This window comes from Buteo buteo, chromosome 18, assembly GCF_964188355.1.
Source record: "Buteo buteo chromosome 18, bButBut1.hap1.1, whole genome shotgun sequence".
Lineage (NCBI taxonomy): Eukaryota > Metazoa > Chordata > Aves > Accipitriformes > Accipitridae > Buteo > Buteo buteo.
This window is the reverse complement of record NC_134188.1, coordinates 3368069-3394479: the sequence shown is the minus strand read 5'-3', so window position 1 is coordinate 3394479 and position 26411 is coordinate 3368069. Positions and strand designations below refer to the sequence as shown.

The following is a 26411-nucleotide window of genomic DNA, read 5'->3' as shown; positions in this document are numbered from 1 at the left end:
TAAGGGTTCAACACAGAGTTTTTTGACAGAGCTAGGTATGCCCAGCTATACTGGCAGTCCAGAAGAGCAGAAACTTCTAGCAGTGGGATATAACAAGCTAATTCCTTTTTACTTAGGTAATGGTTGAAGTGGTAACTGTTTTACAAGGGGGTAGTTTAGCATTGAATTTTCTCTTGTTGAATGATACATTTTGTTTTTTACTACTTCTTTTAAATGATCCCCCCCATCTCCCCAGTAAAGCTTACTATTAATCCTAAACAACTTTCAGGAGTGATCTGCAAATTTGTATTACATAGGAATTTTAAAAGGTTTGTTATTCTCTGTCCCTTATGGCCTAAGTAATAGGGTATTTCACTGAACCTTTTCAAAATTAATTTTTGGTCCTATAAGATTAGATGTATTAATTCTATAGAAAATTAATTCCTGTTTAGTGTTTTCTACACTTCTGAGAGGGACAAGTTATTATGTAACCTTGGCTGGCCGCTAGGCATCCACCCAGCTGTGCTCTCACTCCCCCTGCTCAACAGAATGGAGGAGAAAATAAGATGAAAAAAGCTCATGGGTCAAGAGGATACAGGGAGATCACTGTGATGGTGAGAAACAAAGACAAAACTAAAGATACCTTCTTCCCAACCCCCCTTCTTCCCAGGCTCAACTTCACTCCTCCATTTCCAACTCTTCCCTGTTGAGCAGTGCAGGGTAGATAAGGAAGAGGGGTTGTAGGCAGTTCATAACCCTTCGTCTCTCCCACTCCTTCCTCACGCTTTTTTCCCCTGCTGCAACATGGGTCCTAACCAAGGGCTGTGGTCTTTCACAAGTGTCTCCAATGTGACTTCTTCCCATGGGCTGCAGTTCTTCAAGAACTGCTCCAGCATGGGCCCTTCTCATGAGGTGCAGTCCTTCAGGCACAGACTGCTTCAGTGTGGGTCCCCTGTGGGGTCACAGGTTGTGCCAGCAAACCTGCTCCAGCATGGGCTTCTCTCCACAGCCTGCACTGTGGATATCTGCTCTGACGTGGTCCTCCATGGGCTGCAGGAGGACAACCTGCATCACTGTGGTTTTCTCTATGGGCTGCAGGGGAGTCTACAGCAGTGCCTGGAGTAACTCCTTTCTGTCCTTCTTCACTGATCTTGGTGTCTGCAGGGTTGTTTTGCTCACATTTTTCTCACTTCTTTTTATCATAGCTGCTGTGCAGCATTTTTTACCATCTCTTAAATATGTTATCACAGAGGTGCCACCAGTGTCACTGATGGGCTCAGCTTTGGCCAGGGGTAAGTCTGGTTTGGAGCTGACTGGAACTGGCTCTGTCTGCCACGGGGGCAGCCCGTGGTTTCTTCCCACAGAGATCATCCCTGCAGCCTCTCCTGCTACCAAAACCTTGCCATGTAAACACAATACAGATGTTGAATTTCAAACCCAGACCTTGGATGCCCCTCAAGCTTAAAAGCTTGGTTGCATGTCAGTTGGACATAATCAGCTGGACAGTTCAACTTGACCATAATATATGAGTTTCAGTCTTTGAATTATTTCAAAATGTGCTCCAAATGGGACTATATCACCATGTTCTAATCAAGTTTCCACTGCAGTTGATCTGATCTGACAGCTATCTGCAACTGGAAAGGAGTTTTGTTCCCCAGTTCCCTTAGTTCCTGTTCCTTCCCTTGAGTTAGCTTTGATGCTTGTCATGTGCTTTTCAGAAACAATTAGGCTTGTTTCTCTGAGTTGGTGAGTTTAGTTGGTCCAGCAAAGCATCTGATGCTTTTACACATTCTGGGATTCAGGGGAGCAAGACTCCCTTCTGGTGTGATGAACTGTTAAAAGTAATTTAGCTATGATATATAACATCATCCCATCTGAAAGTTAGAATGGAATACCTATGTCAAACAGCAAGCAGAGTGAACTTGGTTATGTCTTCTGTGTGTTTTTTGAGGAGTCCTAGACTTACTGTCATGACAGTGCATTAAGAAATATAAATAAAGGCGGTATCATATTTTCCTTGGAGTATTAGAAAAAGTTACTTCAATGAGTTTTGTTCTGTCCCAGCTTTCTGTATCTGTTTTTACTACTAATTGCAAGTACATAGCACTCAGTTCAACTGTTGTGTGTATGTAGGTACAGAGATGATGACAGAAACTGAGTTGGCTTTTGTGTGGCTATTGAAGTGCATTGCATATCATGCCTGTTGAATGACGTCTGATTATGTTCATTTTTCTCATATTTTCCCATTTCCTAAAATAAAGATGCATTATGCTGTATGTGTTCTTGACAAAAATGACTGAAATGTCAAAGTTAACTTTTTGTTTTGTAAAAGATTAGTAAAGATGAGCAAAATCTGTTGTTAATGTGAGATGTGGACCAAAGAGTACAAAACATGTTGGGATATTTTCTGGGGGAGGGTGCATGACTGTATTTCATGTTCCAGTTCTCCTTCAGTGTAGAATGACCTTGGCTTAGGCCAGGAGGACTCAATTACGGCAGGTTATACCATCCTGTTATGAAACATGCTTCTAGCCCATCTCTTCTTGTGCATTCTGGTTGATTTTTTTTTTTTTTTTTTAATTTCTGATGTTATAGTTCTTAGAAGTTTAAAGTGTACATAGATCCTGTGTGTACAGGAGGTCAGTAGGAAGAAAGTGCCTGACTTGGAATTCACAGTTCAGGAAAGTCATGACTATGAGGAAGTGTTTCAAAGTTTTAAATAAATAAATAAAAATATCAAGGCAATGGCAAGGAAGTTTTATTTTGTTTGTTACATTCTTGACTTGTAACTGTCCTGGTACAGCCTTTTCCTAAAATTCTAATAATTTCTAATTATCCTAACACATGCTCTCTAGGTTTTTTTTCACTGTCTTTTGTATTAAGTGCTTTTAAGTAAAGCTTTTAATTCAGCTTTCTTTTCTACATTAGTGGAACTTTGCATAACTTAGGATGGATTAGGTGGCAGTCTGCACTTGCATCAGTTTAAAGGGACTGAGAATCATAAAATCATAGAATTGTTGAGGTTGGAAAAGACCTTTAAGATCGAGTCCAACCATCAACCCAGTGCTACCCTGCCCACTAAACCATGTCCTGAAAGTGCCATGCCTACATGTTTTTTGAACACCTCCAGGGATGGTGACTCCAACACTTCCCTGGGTAGCCTGTTCCAGTGCCTGACAACCCTTTCAGTAAAGAAATTTTTTTCTAATATCCAATCTAAACCTCCTCTGGTGCAACTTGAGGCCATTTCCTCTCATCCTGTCACTAGTCACTTGATAGAAGAGACAAGCACCCACCTCACTACACCCTCCTTTCAGGTGGTTGTAGAGAGCGATAAGGTCTCCCCTCAGCCTCCTTTTCTCCAGGCTAAACAGCCCCAGTTCCCTCAGCCGCTCCTCATAAGACTTGTGCTCCAGACCCCTCACCAACTCGGTTGCCCTTCTCTGGACACGCTCCAGCCCCTCCATGTCTTTCCTGCAGTGAGGGGCCCAAAACTGAACACAGGACTCGAGGTGTGGCCTCACCAGTGCCCAGTACAGGGGGACGATCCCTGCCCTGCTCCTGCTGGCCACACCGTTTCTGATACAGGCCAGGATGCCGTTGGCCTTCTTGGCCACCTGGGCACACTGCTGGCTCATATCCAACCGGCTGTCGACCAGCACCCCCAGGTCCTTTTCCGCCGGGCAGCTTTCCAGCCGCTCTTCCCCAGCCTGTAGCGCTGCGTGGGGTTGTTGTGACCCAAGTGCAGGACCCGGCACTTGGCCTTGTTGAACTTCATACAATTGGTCTTGGCCCATCGATCCAGCATGTCCAGATCCCTCTGTAGAGCCTTCCTGCCCTCCAGCAGATCAACACTCCCACCCAACGTGGTGACGCCAGCAAACTTACTGAGGGTGCACTTGATCCCATCATCTAGATCATTGATAAAGATATTAAAGAGAACTAGCCCCCAAACTGAGCCCTGGGGAAACCAAGTAACTGAGTTGTTTTCATAGTTGGAATTTAGGAAGAAGATACCATTGCTTATCTGCAGTCTTTGGCTTAAAAGCTTGGCTTTATGGCATAGAGGAAAGGCTTCCATTTGGTCTGCTCTGTTCCTGTCCCTACTTCATTCCGTATTTGCTGTGGCAGTATTGAAAAATTAAAATTAGTCATGAGTAACGCTTGAACAGCGCTGCTGTTTAGACTTTTGGGAAAATTGTGTTCTGTTTAATTGTTTGGAAAACACAAAGTCCATTTAAGGTGTCTGTTCTCAGAGAGTCTAAAAATCTAAGCTGGCTAGGATTTATTATTACCAAGTGGTGGAAGCAGTTCAGCCAACAAGACAAGAAGATTCTTGGTTGCATCTCTAAGCATGAAGATAAAATACATTCAGGAATGAGGAGTTTTAGCTTTCTTCTGTTATGTACTTCTTGAAAGTTTTATTCTAGTATAGGACAATCTACCTGAATATCAAACCCATTGCTGTCTGCTGGAATATAGATTACTGAAAACAATCAAACTTTGTCCATTTTTTTCTTTGTTTGTATGGGTTTTGTCACTATATTTCTAGTTGGATTTTGTTTGTAAAAGTGAGACAGATATGGTAAACATAAACTAGCTAAACAACATTGACCTCTTAATTTCTTTCCACAGTTTTAAAGTTGTGAAATCATGGCTCATTCAAAGACGAGAGCCAACGATGGAAAAATCACATATCCTCCAGGAGTCAAAGAAATCTCTGATAAAATATCTAAAGAAGAGATGGTGAGAAGGCTAAAGGTTAGTAAGCAAGTAATTGTTTGCAGATTGAAGTTTCTTGTATACAGCGTTCATTGATCCTATTATTATATTTTCTATCTGAAATGATTGGGGGGGGGGACACTTTGCCTTTTCTATGCTCAGAAGGAGGAACTTGTTGGCTATTGTGTCTTCTGTTCTACCACTTTCTTGAAGTGACTGGTCCAAAAATGTTTAAATGAGTTAAAAAGTCACAAATGGAAATAAGCTATATTAATTTTAAATAGTACTTAAATTGTATGTCAGCTCCAACAGTAAGTCAGTACTTTTAGAGAAGAAAATACTGGAAAACATGGAGAGAGTCATAATTTTGGAAATCATATGGGTGCCTCTGAATACATTCCTTTTATGTGTTTGTGCTCTTTGGGTTGATAGTAAAACCCTTTATTCTCATTATTTTATCCTCTGTTGTAATGAAGGTAGTCTTTGATTATACTACGTATTTCTGTCTCCTGAATTTCTTGACCACTTTATCTGGCCTAACTCTACAGAAAGGTTGGAGAGATTTGGGGGATAATTATGTTACTACCGTTTTTTTGTCTACCCATGTACTCTCACAAAAAGGCAGGCTTGTTAGTATTTTGCAGAAGGAATGCCTGCAACTTGGGCTTGCCCTGTGAAACGGGAGGGAACAGATGTGGGAGAGGAACCTTCAGTATTCCAACAGCTGGAAGAGCTCAATTTGGAGTTTGTTTTCTGAAGAAGTAGTTTTAAGTCAGTTGGAACTACTGCTAAATGAACAAAAATCAATAAAACCCCAAAACACAAGGATTCTTTCTCCCCTCCCCCCTAGTAACCTGTCTGTGCTTTGGGAATTGGGCTGATAGACTTTAGTCAGTACACTGCATTCCAATATGTTGAATGGAAGACATTTATAATTTTAGGTATGAGTGACTCCTAAGAGAAGATATTATTTGTTAGCACTTGTATATTTTTTTCAGCTTGTGAAAATGCACACAGTGCTTACTGATACTTTTTTCTCCTATAGCTTCATTTTTGGCCTTGAATGTCCAGTCCCTTCTATTCTGTCATCTTGATCTGTCTTGCAGGACAAGTGTACTTTACAGGATGTCCTGTATTTCCTGTCAGCTCTTTATTCTGGCTATGCATTCATTGGTACGCAGGCAGCGGGAAAACCACACAGTGTTTCTTTTAGGAAGGATTGGATGATCTAGGCTACAGCACAAGTGTATAGACCTACAGCACAAACACAGTTTCAGGTGCTAAAGAACAGTAGTTGATAAATAAAAGTGAACTATTAGCCTCTTCATTTCCCTGACTGCCAAATTCATGTAAGTATTAGGAAAGAAGCATTTTTTGGTAAAATTTATTTAATTTACACAAGCAGATAGTCTGCTGTTTGTTAATGACAGTATATTTATACAAATACAAGTTATTGGGAAAACTGAGAATAAAATGAAAAATATGCACAGTTAATTTATATATTAGCATACTATACCTCACAAATTTTATGTATTTCTGATCCACACCATTTCGAAGTTATAGCAGATTTGGAAAGGAGATAGAAACTAAATGGTTGGAGTTATGAACTAGCACTAAAGACAGAAAGAAGCTGATAAACATTTGAAGAAGGTGATAAACATTTGGAAATGATGAATAGTATGAGAACAGCATTTTTTCCACAGTTTGTCTTAATACACAAGGACAGGGGCATAATCTAATGAAATATATTAATTTTAGACCAGCAGTCTAATAACATATTTTTCCATAAGTTACATAACTCAGTTCCAAAGCTTATTACTGTAGAAGGATGTAGGAAAAATGGAATGGGTTGAAAAATACAGGCCATGTTTGGAAGATGAAGCTCCAGGAGTATTAATCACGGTGGTCTGGGTGCGATTTCAGGTTTGGGAATCCTCTAACCTGTTGCTTTGTGGGAAGCTAGAAAGGTATGCTAGGAGAACTAGCTTGTTTTTCTTTGTTTTTCCTTAAACACTGTGACAGATTGGAGACAAGATAACTGATTTTTGTTCTCCTGAGCAGTATGGAAGTTTATGTTGTCTACTCTGGAAATGAACCTTCAGTTTCTCTTCCATGACAGAAACCATACTTGGTGCAGTAACTCTTGTGACACCTGAGTATTTATTCACTAGCTTGTTAATTATATAAATCTAAATACTTTCTATAGAAGTGAAAACAGTTCTGTGTTTAAAATTACTTTAATAGTGTGTAAGGGCACCAGTGCACTTCAAATGGTTCATCTTGTGTCTGACTGGGGAGGACTTTATTTTTCTCTCAATGGAAATTGTATGTGTGCATAAGCTACTAATCTTTGCCTTTTAGTAAAGGATTCTAATATCCTTGAAAACTTTACAACTGCTCAGATCCTAATTATGCAAAAGTCCTCTTTTTTTTTTTTTTTTGTAAGGTAGGATTTGTTGCTACCTGACCAATTATAGTACACTTTTTGGAGGGGGAAATAAATAAATAAAACAAACCATAGCAAAGTAAAATAATTTTGTAGTGCTTTACGGTTTTGGTGGTTGTTTTTGAGGAACTTCACTGACATCATTATTCCTGAAAAATATCTCTTCTTGTACTGGTGTAATAGATGGGAGTTTTGCCTTCAATTCTCAGGATTGCGTAATTAAGTCTTTATTACCATTTTGTTAATTTTAACAAGAGCTGAACTCCTTACAATAATTCTTCCTCTGTGATTGAAGTAAGAAGTTGGAGAAAAGCATAATTGCTTTGTTTTGTCAATAGGTTTTTCTCCTCCAAACATTTTTTTCTCACCAACTAGCAGTTACTAATCATGGCTTTTCTCGCTTTTGTTCTATTTAGGGTGTTAAATACTTGGTGTCCCAAGCTTCTTTTCTTTTTCTTCCATAACTTTAGTATACTGGTTCCTAACAGCAATAATGGGCATTTTAGTCCCGTTGGATAACATGCATGCTGCTAGGCTGCACTGGATTTATATAAGCTTCTGCTGAAAATGTGTGCTCTGCTTCTGGGCAGCACAGGGTATAAACTTGTCCTCAGAGCAGTAGTAGAGAAAAACCTGAAATTGAAAGAGAATAGAGGGAAAATAAATTTTAACCCTAAATACTTTAGGGAGAAATATATATTTTGAATAAAGTCTTGCTGTTTTCTAATTTTTCAGTGAATGGCTGTAACAGTGAATGCTGTTGTATTTTTTGAATTGGCCAACTTGATTATATGGTTTCTTAAAAAGACACGTTAAGTGCTACAGCTAGACTTTCCGTAACCCTGCTGAGACTGTGTGTTGGGACAATTGATAGAGGACTTGACTAGGTCCTTCCTGTACCCTGAAAAATAAGATACTGGTTACTCAAATAAGTACTACTGCATTGCTAATAAGGCTTCTGATAGAAGTTGCACAAAACCAGAAGAGGAACTTTCAGTAAGGACCCTGTTACACAAAATACTTCATTTTATGTACTGATGTCTGTCTTTTTTTTTAGATGGTTGTGAAAACTTTCATGGATATGGACCAGGACTCTGAAGAAGAAAAGGAGCTCTACCTAAATCTTGCTTTACACCTTGCTTCAGATTTTTTCCTCAAACATCCTGATAAGGATGTACGTTTGTTGGTAGCATGTTGTCTTGCTGATATTTTCAGAATTTATGCCCCTGAAGCTCCATACACTTCACCGGATAAACTAAAGGTAAATTGAATTAATCTTTTTTTCCACACCAGGTTTTTAAACTGAATGATTGATATAATTGATTATAACTCTTTTTTCCTCCCCCTCCCCCTTTATTTCTGGTTCAGCCTAAGCAATCCAAGGTTCTCACTTGATTCTGGGATAGGGTTGTTTGATCAGGTCAAATGTTCATCAGAAAGTGATATATAGTACATCTTTCAATAACTTGTAGAGTTTTGGATTTATATTAAAAATAAATATTTTATTGAACTGTCATTGGGGTTTGCAGATAGTGGTCTGTTACTTTAGAAATCTTGATATGTCTATAGCTTTTATCATAATCTCTTGCAAGATAGCTAATTCCTTCAATTGGGAAAATACCCCTCCTGTGCCAGGTAAACTACCAAGAGATGATTACTGTATTTCTATAGTTAAAAGCTCTATTGAAACAAAAAGCATTTTTTTACAGAGGATAATTTCTGATGTGAATTGGAAAATTCTGCAATTACAAACATCGCTGATCCCACTAGATGGAGATGGTTGATAGAGAAATGCCAGGTTTGAAAAGGCAGTACAGTTCTGCCCTATTTGTTTTAGAAAAAATAAATTTTAGATTGTTTTGTGGTTTTCACTTTTTGTTTTTTTTAAATAGAAATCTAACTTTCTTTCCAGCTCTTAAAATCAAACTACTTCCCTTACACAGTCTGAATCTAGTGATGAACTGAGTCTTATCAAAAATCTTGCAGGGCAAAATAACACTGAAAAATGTGTACTTTTTTTGTCTCCCTGATTGGGGGGGGGGAGGCTCTTTTGATTTTTGTTGTTGTTGTTTTTGTGTTTGGGGTTGTTTTTTTTTTTTCCGGAGTAGGATAAAAAGGTGGTTGTGGTGGAAAGTATATATCTATTATCACTTGAGAAGAAATCACTCAATTTCTGATCTGGTGGTTGCACCAGAAGTGGCTTCATACGTAGGGCAAACAGTACAGTTTCAACTGTAGTACTTCCTTTGTTACCAGACGTGCTAGAGAGATACTGAGGGATTTCTGTTAGCTGTTGTTCTCTTAATTCTGAATTGTTGCACCTCTGATTACACACTATCTAGTTACCTTACTGATTACGCTGTCTTCAACTGGAGAGAAATATTAGTCTTCTCTACTGTGCTATATTTAAGTCTAATTTTGAGGCATCCTGGTTTCTATTTCAGTTTTGAGTATATGTTTTCCTTTGCTTGTTAGGCCTAGAGGTTTTTCCTCTCTCTTTCCGAGTTGGGCTAACAAATTATAATATTCCTTCTTACAGAATTTGATCTATCAAATGCTACTAAGTTTCAAATTTTATAGTATATAATATTGTAAGGTTTACATTACTATCTCATACTTGCAGTGTAAGCGTATTACTGCTACTTGGATAGAGCTCTCAACAGACTAGGAACTTGCACTGTCAGCATTCAGTTCTGTAATCTGTGCAGACTTCAGAATTCAGTTTCTTGATGCAGATTTCTAAACACATTTTGAAAAGTAAAGAAAGGATAAACAATAGAGATCTTTGCATAGGTCTATTGAGATAGGTTTGCAAACCTGTTTCCACTGAACACAGCTTTTGCGGTTGCAGGACAAGCTCTGATACAAATGTTGAAGAGTTCCCTCCACTTTATGACAAAGAGGTAAGAGGAAGAATGCTTCCTCTTGGGTTATACCTTGGCACTATTTTTACCCAGTATTTAATATCATATCCATACTACAGCTTTGAGTTTCTTCTAGTATGTTTAGCACCAAAGTTAAAGATGGCAAAGCAAAGTGCTGAAAAGGATAATTTTTTGAGGGGGAAAACCTAAATCTTAAGTTTTTGCCCTTGCTTCAGACTCTTGGATCTCTGTAACTTGCGTGATGTGTAAGTGAGATACTGAGAGAAGGGAACAGAATTTCAGGTTTCCTTCTTTTATGTGTATCCTCAGGATAAATCTTACCTTCCTCACTAAGTGTTGAAAGAGCTTTGACAACAGGGGTGGAAAATGCCATGAGTAGGCTATAAGCAGAACTGGAGCAGGATTGCTCTTCTGAGATCTGGAAACTTCTAACCTTAAGTCTTCCTCAGTCTGGGGGAAGCCTAGGGTTCAAATCTAATTTTCTGGGTAGGGGGAAATGTTCTAATCACTGGTATGTGTCAAAGAAAACCACTTGGACAAATGAACTGTCTGCCTGACTCAGCTGAAATTGAGATGTTTGAGGGTGCATGTGGTAGCAGAACTTCCAACCATCTGAACGTGTTCTGTAGTGACGGCTGTGGCTCTGATGCTTACTGAAGCCATTATATGGTTAACTGGTATCAAGACAACAATCCACAAAAAATATCAATGTTCTTCCTAAAGTTGAAGTATAAGCACTTTTGGTTTTAGAGTCTGCGTTCTAATGTAGACTTGCTTTATGGAGTTTGATGTGATGTGATGCCATATTGTCCAATTTGTGAAAGTGTTGCAGTTTCTTAGCTGTAGCCAAAGTTTATTTTATCCTGTGTTTTGTATTTGTAAATGCATGTTCAGAAAGTATATTCTGTATGCTCAAAAAAGGGAAGAACTTTGGGTCGTATTACACTAATTAAAAAATTAGTAGGTACTTTTGAGTTTAGTCTGTCTTGCTTCCATTAAAGCAGGAAGAGGAAAAAAAAAATTAGGAGTAAATTATGACTTTTCCAAATGATGCTATTATTATTTGTGAAGCATTCAGATGCTAGACATATTGTACATGTATGCTATTCATTAATGTATGTATTCATATACAGTACAGTGATGAGTACTTTATAAAGGTTAGGACAATTAGTTTTGGTCTCATTGGGGTCTTTGAATCACATTCAGTAAATAAGTGTTATGTACTGAGCTGCAGGATAAAATGTAAAGATATTTTGTTAAATGAACTGATTGAGATTCATCTAACGATAATTACACCTAGGGCATGAGGTCTAAGATGAAGTAGTTTTTATATTTGGCATTGGTCATTCTCCCGCTTGGTCATGCTCGCTTTCTTCTTTAATTGCATCTTATCCTTCACAGAGAATCAGTTTGTATGTCTTCTAAACCTCACAGCACCTTCTGGTGTACCAGTTTTTCAGATGATGGAACTCATTTTGGGTGGGCTTATGGCCTGCTAGTGGTTCAGGAAGTAGTTTTTAAGCGGGGGATTCTTCAGACTGGCTTTTGCCTGTGGACTGAATGTTCTTTAGTGGTTGGAGTCTATTAGGTGTGTCCTTTGAACTGTGTCTTTTGGTTTAATTTCAACTAAAGAGTCTAGTTCGTGTGTTCTGTAACTGATCTGAAGAGTGAACCAAACAGTTATTTTTATGGTCATCCTTGCTTAACACTCCAAAGGCACATTCTTGATCCAAATGCAAACAATGTAGCTGTATCTCTGAACAATGTGCTTGCTGCGCTTTATTGCAAGAGATGATGATGTCACCTGTAATCTAATTCGTTTTTACCTGGAACCCCATTAAGTGCTCAGCTGAATGATTAAGGCTGGATTTTGTGGCTGTAGCGTTAGAAAAAAAGAACCCCATTCTCATCCTTTGTCCATCTCATTATTCTGGGGGTCTAGGGGGGAATGGTCCTTTGAAAATGTTCTAGAAAAGCTTTTTAGACTATTTCTAGGATAGTTTTTTCAGGGTTAACTGTAAGGCTTTCTTGTATTTTTTATGGCAACTTTATACCTTTTTGGAATTTATTTGATTTATATCTAGATTGTTAGCTGAAATATTATAGATACAGTTGAGGTTGTGAATGCTGTTTCTGCTGTTGTGTACTTTTGAATATTTTGATTTAATAGAGTAGTTACAAATTTGCAGCTGTTAATTATCTGAATGTAAAAAGCATTTTAAAAAGACACCTTCCTGTGTGCTTCCATTCCTTATAACCTACTTGAATTTATTCTGTGTGAGACTTTCTGAAGAACTCTTCTGGTGCTGAAAGTTGATAAAGGAAGTAGGAGAAACTTGGTTTATTGGTCTTTGCAAGAGAAGTGTTCTGTATCAGTAGCATGATGACTGAGAAATGCACAAAAAATACAGTGTAAATATATAATAATATTCTCAGGAAAGCTGCAATTGCCTACTGCTTCCCCCCCCCCCCCCCCCTTCTGTTGAAACCTACTACAGTATAAAGTAAAAAATGTGAAATTCATTGTCCTGAATAATATTTTGACTTCTGCAGCATGTCAGCCAGTTGCAGCTGTTTGTCAAGTTGAGTGTTTTTCTTTGGAAAAGAAAAACTTTTGCTTCCTTCAAAAAAGGTTACTTTCTCAACCCTTCAAAGAAACATGAAGCATTTGAAAATTACTCCTTGACATTCTCCATGATGTTTTTGTAGATCATCTTCTTTTGGACAGTGAAATAATGTGCCTGTCGTTGCTGCATATTTTGTAGTGATGAATAATACTAGTAATTTAAAAGGTAAATATTTTAATTTTGGAAGTTTCATTGCAGTTGATTAACTTAACTATCACTTCTTTCTTTTCAGGATATATTTATGTTCATAACAAGGCAACTTAAAGGTTTAGAAGATACAAAAAGCCCCCAGTTTAATCGATATTTTTATTTGCTTGAGGTAAGCTTCATAACTTATTTCATAATAACTGTTAAATGTAATTTTTCAACTTAATCTTATATTAACTACTTTTATTTTCTCCTGTTCAACACAGAACATTGCTTGGGTCAAGTCTTATAACATATGCTTTGAATTAGAAGATAGCAATGAGATTTTTACACAGTTGTACAGAACACTGTTTTCAGTAATAAAGTAAGTATTGTCACCCCCAATTATAATATAGTATTGCATGGTTGAGGTCAGATGTTTCTAAGCTAGGTGTTCAGTCTTATTGTGTGACTTTTAACATTAACAAGCTTAGTTTTGTAATTCAATTTAACTGAAGGTAGCAGTATAAATATAACAAGCTGTCAGTTTTACCCGTTTTAATTAAACAAGACACACTGCAAATCATCTTTTTTTTTTCTCTAAGAAACTTACTTTGATGTTTTTTACTGCATTTATTTTATTCTGTTCTTGAAATTGAATGGTGCAATATGCAATTCAAAGGAACTTTGAGGATTATTGCTATAAAAACTTGAGTCAGAAAATAGTGGACACTGGAAGGTACTGCTAGAGATAGTCTAGTCTGCCCCCCTTGCTCAAACCAGGTCAGCTAGAGCAGATTGCCCAGGACTGTAGCCAGTTGGGTTTTGAGCATCTCCAAGGATGGAGACACTGTGGCCTCTCTGGGTGACTTTCTATTGCTCGATCACCCTTATATTTGAGAAGTTTCTCTTTCTTACGTTTGAACGGTATGTCCTGTATTTCACCTTGTGCCCATTGCCTCTTGTCCTGTCACTGGACACCACTGCGAAGAGTCTCGCCCTGTTGTCTTTATTCCCAACATCAGGTATTTAAACATAATGGTAAGTTCCTCCCTAAGGAATGTCTTCTCAAGGCTAAAAAAAGCTGTCAGCTCTCACAGCCACTCCTTCTATGAGAGCTGTTCCAGTCCCTTAATCACCTTGGTGGCCCTTTGCTGGACTGACTTCAAGGTGCCCCTGTCTCTCTTGCACTGGGAAGCCCAGAACTGGACACAGCACTCCAGATGAAGTCTTGCTAATGTTGAGTAGAGGGGAGGGATGGTCTAATACAGTATCTTTTCATGGTAGGGACAGATACAGTCCTCTTACTCTTTTACTACAGTGGTAAGTGAAGAGGGCATAAGATTCAGTAACATTTTGGAAAGTGATATATGCAGCTAAGAAACTTAAGTATTTTGACTTCTAAGAAAACTTGTGATTTGATTATTATATTCCTTGTTTGGCGTCGCCACAGGGAGTACTCTGAATGGAAGTTGTGCTTTACATGAATAGTACACTAAGAATTCTTGTTTTTAATTTCAGCAACGGTCATAACCAAAAAGTACACATGCACATGGTTGATCTAATGAGCTCTATCATTTGTGAGGGAGATACTGTGTCACAGGAACTTTTGGATACAGTGTTAGTTAATCTAGTGCCAGCACATAAGGTAAGACTTAATAGTGGCTTAATTTTTTTTTTTTAATCCTGTTTTATTGGATGTATGTATTGAGTTGTTTGGATTTCATTGAGAATAGCTATAGCAAATGTGTTCCTATTACTTGGATCTTTATTAGCAGACAAATGATTTTTAATAGCCAGAACATTCAGTAGAGTTTCATTGCTTTGATTCACTTGCCATAAACCTAAGTATCAGTGGTCATAGTAATCTAAAAGCTCTAATGTCATATGACTTCATATACAGGCTTTTTATATAAAGTCAATACCAGTAGAAATTAATATAAAAGAGACATATATCCTTTGGAAAGTTTTTAATTAGTGTAATGCTGTATCAATAGTTCAAACTAATGTGCTGCCCTAAGTGGGAGGTAAAAAGTTGCTATGTCTGCTGATTTGTAGGTGGCTCTGTTCTATTTCAGAAATGTTGACTTGGTGTTATTGAAAGCACATTGGTGTGTTTCTGATGCAGCCATAGAACTAACTATGTTCAGAAGTTGTGGTGCCTGAAGAGCCCAAGTGATGGCTGTCTTTCCTCAATGAATAATGCTTTGTCAAAACCAAAAAGTGTCCTACAGATGAACTGGGCAAAAACTTCCGGCTGTGTATGTGTTGTGACACTTAAATGTTTAAAAAGCAAGGAAGTCTGACTTCTTTGTTCAGAAAACTACCAAGGTCCTACTGGAATTTCTTGGGCTACAGTGTAGAAGACGACTTGTAAGTTGTGTATAACAAAAAATTGTTGGGAAATTATCTAGGAAATGTGTACTTGGCTGGATTTTGGACAGTTCCAGCTGTCATCTGACAGCTTTTTTTTTTCTTTTTTTTCTTTAGTGTGTTCAGGAAAGGGCTAACTTTACTTACGTTTCTTAGAAACTGCAGTAAGGTTAAATGGGTATTAATTAACTAAGAGATTCTGCACCTTTGGAATGCTTTTTTGAAACCGTGGTGTACATGAGGAAACTCAGTAGACTTTTCATAAGGCACTCTCTGAAGAACATAGGAAGTAGCACAACATAGTGTGCCTTACCGTAAGCCATCAATTTCAGTAAATAAAGAGCACATAAATGATTTTTCTATTGACAGTGAAAGACTAAATGCTTAGTATAGATCACTCCTTCACCTCACCCCACCCATCTTCCCCCAAAATGTTTTAGTTGTGTCCTTCAAGGAATCTAGTACTTTTGTGCTAGGACCAGACTGAAGTTTGTGGCTAAAATTCAGACTTACAAAGTAAAGCCTTGGAATACAAGAAACAAAAGCAAGACTATGCAAAATACTTTAGTTTGTATTATCTCAGTTGTTAAGCATCTGTTGTTTTATTGTGTCACCTGTGTTCAACTTGATGTGACTACTGTTTTTATGATTTGTGTTTAATAAATTGATTTTGAATTTGAGAACTTGCATCCTGTTAGATGTTAGAGTACACACGAGCTTGCTTAAGTAGTACAGTGGGTGTCAGGTAAGTCAATACAACAGTAAACTTAACTTGTCTGACCATGTGCTCAACTCTTAATTTCTGTGATGTTTAATTATTTTTTCTTTTGTGGTTTCTCTTTTCTTGTTTTTTATGAATTCTACTGAAATTCTCATGATTGGATTATATTAAGAGAGAATTAAATAAATACTGAACTAAACCCAGTAAAAACGAGAAGCAAGGGAGAGGTAGCCAATATGGAAAGGCAAAAAAAATTAATAGTTTTCCTTTCCCTTTTTAATTGTCTTTTTAGATTATAAAGCCTTTATGCCAGCACCTGTAAACAATTTTGTGTTTGTGCAATGTGTTTGAAGGCAAATTGTATTTTACTTCCTTGAGTGTTTGCCAGAGCGTTCCATTTTCAGCCTCAGGAGTACTGCAGGGAATCCCACGTTGCGTATCCCACATGCTTTACATGCTTAACTTTTCGAAAAGTGATATTGACAGTTGAATTCCTGACTGTCTCTATTAGGAAATCGCTTAATAATTAGCATTATCTATCTTGGCAACACTTAGCTTTTTCTGTGTCAGCCATCCTTAAAAACCTGTTTTCCTCCCCCAGCAGAACTAGAGAATCTGTTAGAACTGTTTTGTCAAGTGCTCTTGGATACAAATTCCACTGCTGTGCCGTTGATAATAAGAATAAAATTGAAGACCCTTTTTAAATTCCAAGAAAATAGTGTGCTAAACTGTATGTGTTTTTAAGAATATTTTGCTCTAGATACAGGCTTAATATTTGATTTTTCCCCCCTAAAGTTATAAAATTAAGGACTGGATTGATGCTAGCTAGTTCTTTGAGCTGTGTTAAATTTGGATATTGAGAGGCAACTGGAAAAAGTAACTGAAAAAAATCAGTGGGTATGCATTTCCATCACTGCCAACCCCATTGTAACAGTACAACTGATTTTTGGCTCTGTGGATATATAGACAACGCTCTCCAGGACAGTTTACCACAAAAATGTCTGTGCCATGCTGTCAGAGAGGTTGCCACTGCTTCCTGTGTCTGCAGTAGAAGTTTGTCAAACATTCTAGGGAAGAACAGGTGTGAGAAATGAGTTGGCAAATCTCTTAATGTCTTCCAGAAGTGCAAAAAGCTTGAAATGCTAGCAATATATATGCAAAAATCATGGTGGGAATTGAGACAAAGGAGAGAACTAATGGTTGATGAAGATGGTCTGTCTTCAAATATTATTGCTGGAGGCCTCCTAAGCATAAAAAAAAAAAAGTTCTCCTGTTTATTAACATTCTTTTCTGAAAGAAAACTGGAGGTTTTTTGGGGGGGAAAGGTCTGCCTGCAGCATCCTGTAAGTCTGTTTTAGATGTTAAATGTAACTTCTTAATTATCTTGCAGAAGATCTGTGTTCTGCCTTTTCATGTGTGGTTCTTGGGTTTGTCCTTGTTGATCAATACTTATTTCTGCTTTTTCCTTCAAAATGTAGTAATTACTAATGATTACTTTAAACAGTGTTGCCAGCTGATGGCTTAGTTTCTACCCAATTCAGGACTCTCAAAAGCTTATCCCCACTGGGTGCTTATATGCTTTTAGAGGCATCCTGATGAAGATTATTGTGCCCATCATGAAGGCTTTCTTAAATCATTAAAAGATCTTGAAATATGTGTAATTTTTTTTCTAAATGTATAGAAAGATTGAAGAGAGGATAATGATAGAAGAGATTAGATAAACACAGAGAAGAAATTTGCTAAATTAGGTCTTACCTTTATAAAATTTCTCCTTGAGGCATTTTAAAGTATCTTTGTGGCTATTAAATTAGTTGAAATATAGGTTTGATGTTTTGTAAAAGATCTTTGAACCTATTTGGTAATGGCCTGGGTTGCTCCTGTTTCCATTTCAACTAAGGCAGTGCTTCTTTTTCTTGTTTCTGCTTTTATCCTTAAGCTGGAAATGGGAGAAGAAAACTTTATGTGCTTTTAAGACTTCTTTGGCATTGTTATTTTCAGAAAGTTCGGCCTCTGGACATTTGAGGGCCCTGGCTATCAGCACAATTAAATCAAGTACATGAGGCATGAAAAAAATAGCTAACTTTCCGTAGTCAGTTGTCATCTGGACTATTTTTTCTCTTTGCAGCTTTTTTAGATAGAATGAAGTGTAATGTGAATATGTTACTCAGGGTTGCAAATATCTACTTCTAGCATTTATCTCGGCAAACATTAAGGTTTTAAAATTAACTGCTGTGTGAAAGATACAAGCTGAAACTGTAATTAATATGAATCAAAACAGATCTGCCTGTTGGAAGTCTGCTATGCTACGTCTGCTGTTCGGACTTGTTTTATGTGTAAATCAGATCTTGCTCGTGATCTAGAGTTCATTCTTACCCAGGTGAAAGTAGCTTGCTTTGTTTTGGTGGAGGTGCACTGTGGAAGGCAAGAAGGATCAGAGCAAGAATCACGAGTGGCATACATTCATTGTTATGGTTATTTGTGCCTTTTATTTCCTGAACAGTCACAACTCTAGCTAAATAACAGAAAACAAATGCTACAGGTGGAAATGCTTTTCTGTGTTTTTTGGTTTTTTTGGGTGTTGGGGTTTTGGGGGGTTTTTTTGGTTTTTTTTTTTTGTGTGTGTCAACCATGAAGAACAATCTAGCATGCAGAACCTTTTGTTTTCTGGCATGTGGAACGGCTGTACAATTTTATAAAGAGACTGCCAATGTTGACCCTTGTATCTTGATTAGATAAGGGAAGAGGAAATTACAAGGATGTTAGTATCTTATGTAAGCATTCGAGTAACTTTCCAGAATTGGGATTTTTATTCACCTTCTGTAGTGGCTCTGAGTAAAACAGATACTTCAGGCATGAATCTTTGTAGTCTTTTGACTTGAGTCACCTAACTTAATTCTATCAGTAGGCAAGTCAAAGAGTTTGTTTTATAATACCAGAAAATATTAATCTGTTGCCACTGCTGTCTAGAAGCCTATACTTCTATACACTTTTTGAAATTACAGACAATAGACTCCATCTCTTTGCAAATCATCTCTTTTTCATCCAGATAGCTACCAAGAACCAAGCATATGCAGGCAAAGAAATACCCTGGGTGTGGCAATGCATCTTGTTTTTCATTATGCTAAAAGGAAATTTTCTTCCTTTTATGGAGGAGATGTATTTAAAAAAAAACAGCCACAAACTGCCCCTTTATACTGTTGTCTTATAAATAGAATATGCTGGGGTTTTTAAATTGCCAAGACTAATAAAAATAGGGGGAACTATATTTTTACAGAGACTTTTAGCTATTAAAAGACTATATATGTTTTTGTATTGAAGATTTTTCCTTCATTCTTCTATGTGTTAATCAAGTCTGCAGGGGGTGTCACAAGGGATGAGTTGCATTTTCTTCTGAAAATTTTTTTAAAATAATTGTGATATAGAAATTGGAGAAAGGACATGGCAACTAGAGGGTGGAGAATGTGTGCTGGGAGAGGAAGCAGACAATGATAGAGCAGATAACCCAATTAGACGAATGGAGGGATAGGAATGTTGGGGGGTGGGGCTTATTTTTTATATTAGAGTTTTGTATTCTTCACCATTTTTTGCTCACAAACTAAAACCCTAGTTTTTTGGGGTTTGGGGTTTTTTTTTTTTTTTGCTATCTCAGTCAAACAGACTGAGTGTCTTTGCAGGATACTATGGAGAGGCTGTGATGGTGGTTCACAGGTGGCTGCTTGATGCAAGAACAGAATCGTACTTTCTACCACAATCCTGTTCAGAGTCTTGCTTCTGTGGGGACTGTAAATGCCTTGATGTTGCTTTATATCACTTTCCTATTTTTGGGGGAAGCTGATAAGGAGGAGCAGTAAAATGCAGAAACTGACTTCACTGAGTGTCAGACTTAAATGGGCAACTGAAAAGTAAGCCCTGATTTGCCAGGAAAGAGTTTTCTCAGTAATATCAGTGGAGACTACAAAGCTCTGTTTGGACTAGGTTTGTTTTACTGTATTATCTTTACTACTGAAAGTATAAAAAGAACAGGCTATTTCTTTAATGTATGTACCAGTACACAGTATCTTTAAATTATTGTATTTACTTTTAGGATTAATGCATGTGCTTAAAACTTCTGTTTTTTTTGTTTTGTTTTGTTTTTCCCCCCAGAATTTAAACAAGCAAGCTTATGATTTGGCAAAGGCTTTACTAAAGAGGACAGCGCAAGCAATTGAACCCTACATTACTAATGTAAGTGAAGACTGCAAACAAATATGGAAGTCAATACATTTTTTAACTGAGCTGTATTATAAAAAGAATGAATTGCAAGTAGTCCAATAGGGCTGTAAAATAACTTCTTACAAACTCTCAGTTGTTCTTTGAGAGAATTGTTATATTAATGAAGCACTGTGTAACCTGTCCCTTTGAGTCTAATTCTTTACCATATAGAAACTACTAAGTCCTTAACAATTTTGATTTCTGAAATGCAATAGATGGTTTACTTTTTTGCTGTCTTGGGAGACCTTGCACTTCAATCTTTAATGTGACTGGAGGACCAAATGTACTTATATATATATTGTTCTGATAAAACTATATAAACACATTGTTCCTGTGGTAAAGTTCTTTTTCTAGTGAGGAGATGAGACTATTTAGAAGCTAAGACAAGTGAAGATAGAGCAGAATTTTAATGCCATTGTCACAGAAAAGAGGAGGAAACAGAATCTAAGAATAGCTAGTAAGGAAGAAACCCAATGAGTGGATTGAGGATTGTAGCCAAGTTGATTGTAGGCATCACAGACATTGTAAGAGAAGAGGGATGAGAGGAAGTAAAGATCGGACAGGAGTATGCTCTAAATTAAGTTGCACAATAGGGAAAAAAATATTACACATACACACACACCCCCCCTTTTTTTTTTTTTGAGTAGTTAAGAATTTAGCAGGTCTCATGGCAGCTATCCAAAGCCTCAGGACCTTGAAAACAATAGAAAATCTTCAATACTTTTTGTTGTTTTCAGACTTGTGACACTTGTGGTACTTGGAAAGTGGGTACCTTCTAAGATTTTAAAAAATCTTCAGTGAAAACTTTTACTTCAAACCTGCTGTTGGGAAGGTATTGCTACATGGGGATGGGTTTTTAACGTTGTTTATCTGTAAAGTTAGATTACAAACTGGGTGATGTTTTGTGGGTTTTAAGGAAGTCTGTACAATAAGAATCTTCCTCGTATGGAAAATATGTATATGTAGTCTTCTGTTCTTGGTTTCCCACAAGTGGGAAATATGCTGTCTGGTTTCTTTGTTTTGAAAGTTACTTTCTTTCTTGAAATATACTAAAGACACAGTAGGAGTTAGTTTCCTAACCAGGAATATATACATTCCAGGCAACTCTGTATCCAGAAAAGGAAAACTTTTCTGCAAGACAGTACCAAGTCTTTAACTTCTAACAAAATACACTTATATGTTATTTTCTAGTCATTACTAGAAACTGTTGACTTTTTCTATTGCATCACTTGTTGGGGTTCACTTTATAACCTTAAAAAGTGGTACCTTTCATGGTTTTAGTTTCTTTACTGACATGATTAACCTTGTCAGGTACAGAGGGTCATGATGTTCATCTGTCCCAAGTTTGGGAATAGGAAACTGAAGTATCAATTAAGTGTATTCTGTTGCATTAGTGGCAGGTGGAAACACTATTATTTGTTTAGCCACACTGGTGTATTGTTTTAACCCAAAGAGAAGAAAAATTTTTGCAATTATGTCCTCCCCTGTCCAAGTAGGGGGTAGTATGTTCCTCATTACCTGCTGCTTACCCATCTATTCTGAGAGGATATAGTTGAAAGTAGTGTGGAATTAATATTGCATATTAGAAAATATTTTCTTTAATGAGAAGTCTGAAGATTCCCTCAAACCTGTCAAGTTTACCAAAAAAGAATAATTGCTTTACAGCTGCGTTATGCTGCTTGTAAATAAAAATTCTGGAACAGTCAGTTATTAATTCCTACGCTTTTACTTACACCTCCTTAACCTGTCACCTGTGTAGTATAGTAATTAGCTAGTTGTTTCAGCCTTGTTTTGACTAATTGTTAGAATACTTTTAAAATGATTGTTCTCAGTAGTGAAATAACTGTAAATATAGTCACATTATAAAAAGATCTGATACACTGGAACTCCTCTAAAGTTATGTTTCTTAAATTATTTGTAGGCCTGCTGTAGTAAACTAAACATCACTTTTACTGTGTTTCCCTTTATGTTAAAATACCATCGTTTTATATTCAGTATTACACATGTCTACTACAGAATCCTGATCTATATGTGCCCCCCCCCCCTTTTTTTTAATTAGTGGTGAAATAGATGTTGTAAGATTAAAAGGTGCATTTAGTGGTAGACAAGCAAAGGATTTAGAAGAATGTATATATACTCTTGTTACTGATGTATACTCTGTTTTATTTTCCAGTTCTTTAATCAGGTCCTCATGCTTGGTAAAACATCAATTAGTGACCTGTCAGAGCATGTGTTTGACTTGATTCTGGAGTTATACAATATTGACAGTCACCTCTTGCTTTCTGTTCTACCGCAGCTTGAATTCAAACTTAAGGTAAACACTTCTTATCCTTTCTATATATTTGAAGCATGTGTGCTTTGACTTTTAATGATTTTTTTTTTTTTACGGTTCATCAAATTATTTGGCATATAAAACTAATACATGTAAAACATATCTTTGCATTGTTTAAAGGAAAACTCAGAAAAGCCCTCAGAAAGAGTAATTCAACTTCAAATGAATTGACCTACAGTGCATGTATGCCTATTTTTGGGGTTTGGTTGCTGGTTTTTTGGGCTTGTTTCTTTCAAGCAATAACTTGATTTTTTGCTGACTTGAGAATCTGACCTGTTTTGTTCCTTGGTTTACTGTAGTATTTATTGTGAAGGGCTTTAATATATTGAAAGTACCTTGTGCTGATAGCTGTGCAGAGAAACTACATCTGTTTGGAATAGTGAATTTTGGCAGGGAAAAGTTGGGACTCCATGTTAATGGTAACTGATGTACTGACCATTTTATCCAAATAGAAGGTCTGTGACAGGTGGAAACAGAGCATTGGACTCCATAAATGTGTCTTGTACTCATTGCTGTAATGACTTTTATGATTTTTCAGGCTTATTTCTTATGTCTGAAAGGGTAGCTGTAGCAATCTATTTTAATAGGTATTTTTCTTTTTGACTTCCTACCATTTCAGACTGTCTCCATCACTTGGAGAAATCCAGTATAACAGCTGCTACTCCCTTTATTCTGCACTACTGTTATTCTACTTATTATTCCACAGAGTTTCTGTGAAAGTGGGGAATTTGATTAGTTTTGTATTACTAGGTTTGAAAGTGATCTGTTACTAAACTTGAGGGCTAAAGTGCAGTGGGCCACTTCTAAATTTGCATGTATTTTTATTATGAAGGACAGATTTTAGGTGTGTAGAACCTTTGGCCTGTTGTCATTGCAGTATTTATTATTTTAGTGGCTTGTTCGTGCCTATTATTTTTTCACTAATGTTGCTAGGCAGGCACACTATACTCGGATGAGTTGTTTTTTAATGGTTTTATCTTTCCATTCACATTTCCAAAAGGAGGGTTCAATTTACTGCTTGCTGTCTGTGTCTTAAAAGTAGACCTTTTTCAGCCTTTAATTCCTGTTCTTACAGATGGCGAACAATTATCGTTCTCATTCCAATAAAAACAGTACTTCTGCAGCTGAAGCTGTTATTCAAGAGATTTAATCTTAACTGCTGCCACATCCTTTTTTTCATAGCCATAATTGCAGTAACCTTTCCATCTTTAGGTCCATTTAAAATTTCAGGTTCTTGAATTGTCTTCCTCTTCCTTCATTGACTCTTATATTCTGCTATTTCAGTATGAACTTCTATTTTTTTTAAATCTTATTTTACCACTGGAATCAGCAAGTTTAGTAGCCCAAGACTGTCAACCTTTTTTCTTTTCCCCCTCCCCCTGGAACAACTTCTGTTCTCTGCCTTCAACTGGGTGATTCTGGCCCTAAGCGTTTCCATGTTTTCTTTGTACTTTTTAATTTACAACACATTTGTAAATAGTTGCATTTCTGTTCTTTGTTTAGTATACTCTTTTTAGATGATGAACATGTATTTTGTTGCTTTTTGTCCCCTTGATCCTTAGTGTAGTTTTCTCCTTGTGGGCTGAACACTTGAGGGTAAGGTGGTTCATGTCGAGATTCCAAGATCCAGTTTAACAATGTTTCCAATAGACATGTACATTCTGATATTTACGTTCTTAATGCTCTTATTCCTTGATGTCTTTGTGAACTCAGTACAGTTTGTAGCTATTCTGAGGGCATGGTGTGGCTTCTGTTTGAATCATCTTGTTGCTTTAGGTGTGTGGTTTTGATGCCTTAAGTTATAAGGACAAATAATATATGCCTGTTTTGTCCTATTGCCTGTCAACTGTGGCTTGACCCATCTTTTACAGGAAAAAACCTAACCTTCTATTTGGAATAGGATAATCCTGGTTTTAATCCTGAGACACTGGAACAGGTTGCCTGGGGAAGTTGTGGATGCCCCATCCCTGGCGGTGTTCAAGGCCGGGTTGGATGGGGCTTTGAGCAACCTGGTCTAGTGGAAGATGTCCCTGCCCATGGCAGAGGGTTGGACTAGGTGATCTTTAAAGGTCCCTTCCAACTCAAACCATTTTATGGCTCTAAATGAGTTGAGAGTTCTGTAAGATCTTTCTGTGGTTAAAAGGGTACTTTGAAGATGAATGTTCTGAAATACTAATGAAATATGGTCAGCCTATGTTTTTTTCTGAGATCAACACAAGTTTGTTTTTTATGCAGACCTGCCAGCGATGATTAAATACTTTCTACTCCAACAATAGCTGTGGTTTTATTCTAAACAGCAGCAGCTAGTGTCAAGCATTTTTAGTTCAGGTCCAGGTAAATAGCATGTTAGTGTGTTGAGAAGAGAGTGTGATTTCAGTGAAATTCCGAGTGCTTATGGTAGAAGGCAGCTGATGTTTTGCTGCTTCGAATAAAAAGAAACTGGACAGCAGTATCCCTGTTGGCTTGATGAAGCCTTGGATCAGGTGGGTGGTAAAGGAGAAAAATATGCTTGGCAGCCCATACTGAAATATGGGAGAGGGGAGGTGTGTTTTTGAATAAAGTTCAATGAAAGTTAATGGTAAAATAACCATGAACTTCAGTGAGCTCTGCATGTCATTCAGAGCTTGACTAGATAGATGATTTTGGCTTTTCTAGATTTGGTATGTAGTATTGTGTCTTTATCCATGCCCATAGTTTAAGAGCCTTGTCTTCTGAGCTCACTCCCTGTGGACTCCCAGGTATTTAAGTAGAAGTTTGTGGAGTATATTTAGGTCAAATGCATAGTTTCACAGCGATGTCCAGTTTTTGTTCTAGGAGATTGTCTGATATGGCTCTTAAATATACAGGTGTAATAATAGAAGGCAAATACTAGGGGCAAATACTCAAGAATGCTTATGGGACTACCGGTGGGATACTTACTCTGTTCCAAGTTCTCATATTACTGCTTTGCTGCTTAAGAGGTTTGTATTACTCTTAAAGCAGGTGATGTTGAAGGAAAGCTGTGGCTGTCTCACCTGTTGAGTTGTCAGTTTTGAGGAGTTAAGATGTGTCAGGAGGAGGTCATCGTGCATGCAAGTAGACATACGATCTGTGCTGTTCAAAGATAAATTGAGTAATTGCTCTCTGTGTTTTTGAAAATGTGCATTTTCTTTATAATTGGTTTCAAAAGCAGTGAGTAAAAAAAATAATTTGGTGCCAGATGAAGTAGACTCATGGTAGACTATCTGAGCAAGACACCAAATGTTCTGGATCACTTTAAAGCTGATGCTTTAAAAAAATATTTTCAGGTGCAAACTTGGGGAGTTCTGCATGAATTTGAACAGAACCCAGTATTTTTGATCATTTCAATGAAATTTAAAATAAATAAATCAATTTCTTAAAGTATTTTCTTATGTTTTGCTGTAGTTGGAGCCATATTTATCTAAAAGTTGTTCTTTTTAAATTCTTTTGACATTATCTAAAAAGTCTTTTTGCCAGTAGAGAATGATAAATGGTTACTTTCACACAGATGTTAAACAATTTTAATTTTTTTTTTATTGGCCCTATCATGTAAAGGCTGAAGAACAATGAAGGTCAGCTCAATAGGGCACAGGACTTTAAAATAAATTGGGAAGTAACAATTAGGCCTCCATGTAAGAAAAGAATGATGTGACATAGGATTTTCAAAGGCAAATACTACAGAACTTGATGACTGACAACCTGAAAAAAATTTCTTCACTATTTTGGGATGTCATTTGGCAACCAAGTGGGAAATTATTAGCCAAACAAGAGAAGACAGGAATTACTGGAAGAATGATGATGTGGTTAAAGACTTTGAAGGAATGTCCTTGAGAAACTCCATCTGAATGTTCTTATGGTATGTGTATTTTGCTTTCTGTTACTGAGCGCTTTAAAGAGAAATGCAGTTTAGTTCATTCATCCTTCCTTCCTTAATTTTTTCTTGAGATGC

At 37.1% G+C, this 26411-nt stretch overlaps 1 protein-coding gene across 4 annotated transcripts in view; it reads left to right on the top strand.

Moving 5' to 3' along the window:
* PDS5B (PDS5 cohesin associated factor B) overlaps positions 1–26411 on the top strand; it is a 113769-nt gene that overhangs the window by 18547 nt on the left and 68811 nt on the right. For 3 of the 4 annotated variants that reach the window (XM_075050611.1, XM_075050609.1, XM_075050610.1), the window contains exons 2-8: positions 4615–4740; positions 8205–8408; positions 12892–12978; positions 13073–13170; positions 14307–14433; positions 20023–20103; positions 22304–22444. In XM_075050611.1, coding sequence (XP_074906712.1) covers positions 4633–4740; positions 8205–8408; positions 12892–12978; positions 13073–13170; positions 14307–14433; positions 20023–20103; positions 22304–22444 — 846 coding nt within the window. In that variant the 5' untranslated portion in view covers positions 4615–4632. Of the gene's footprint in view, positions 1–4614; positions 4741–8204; positions 8409–12891; positions 12979–13072; positions 13171–14306; positions 14434–15056; positions 15159–20022; positions 20104–22303; positions 22445–26411 lie in introns of those variants that run through there. The other variant, XM_075050612.1, reaches the window with a different exon arrangement.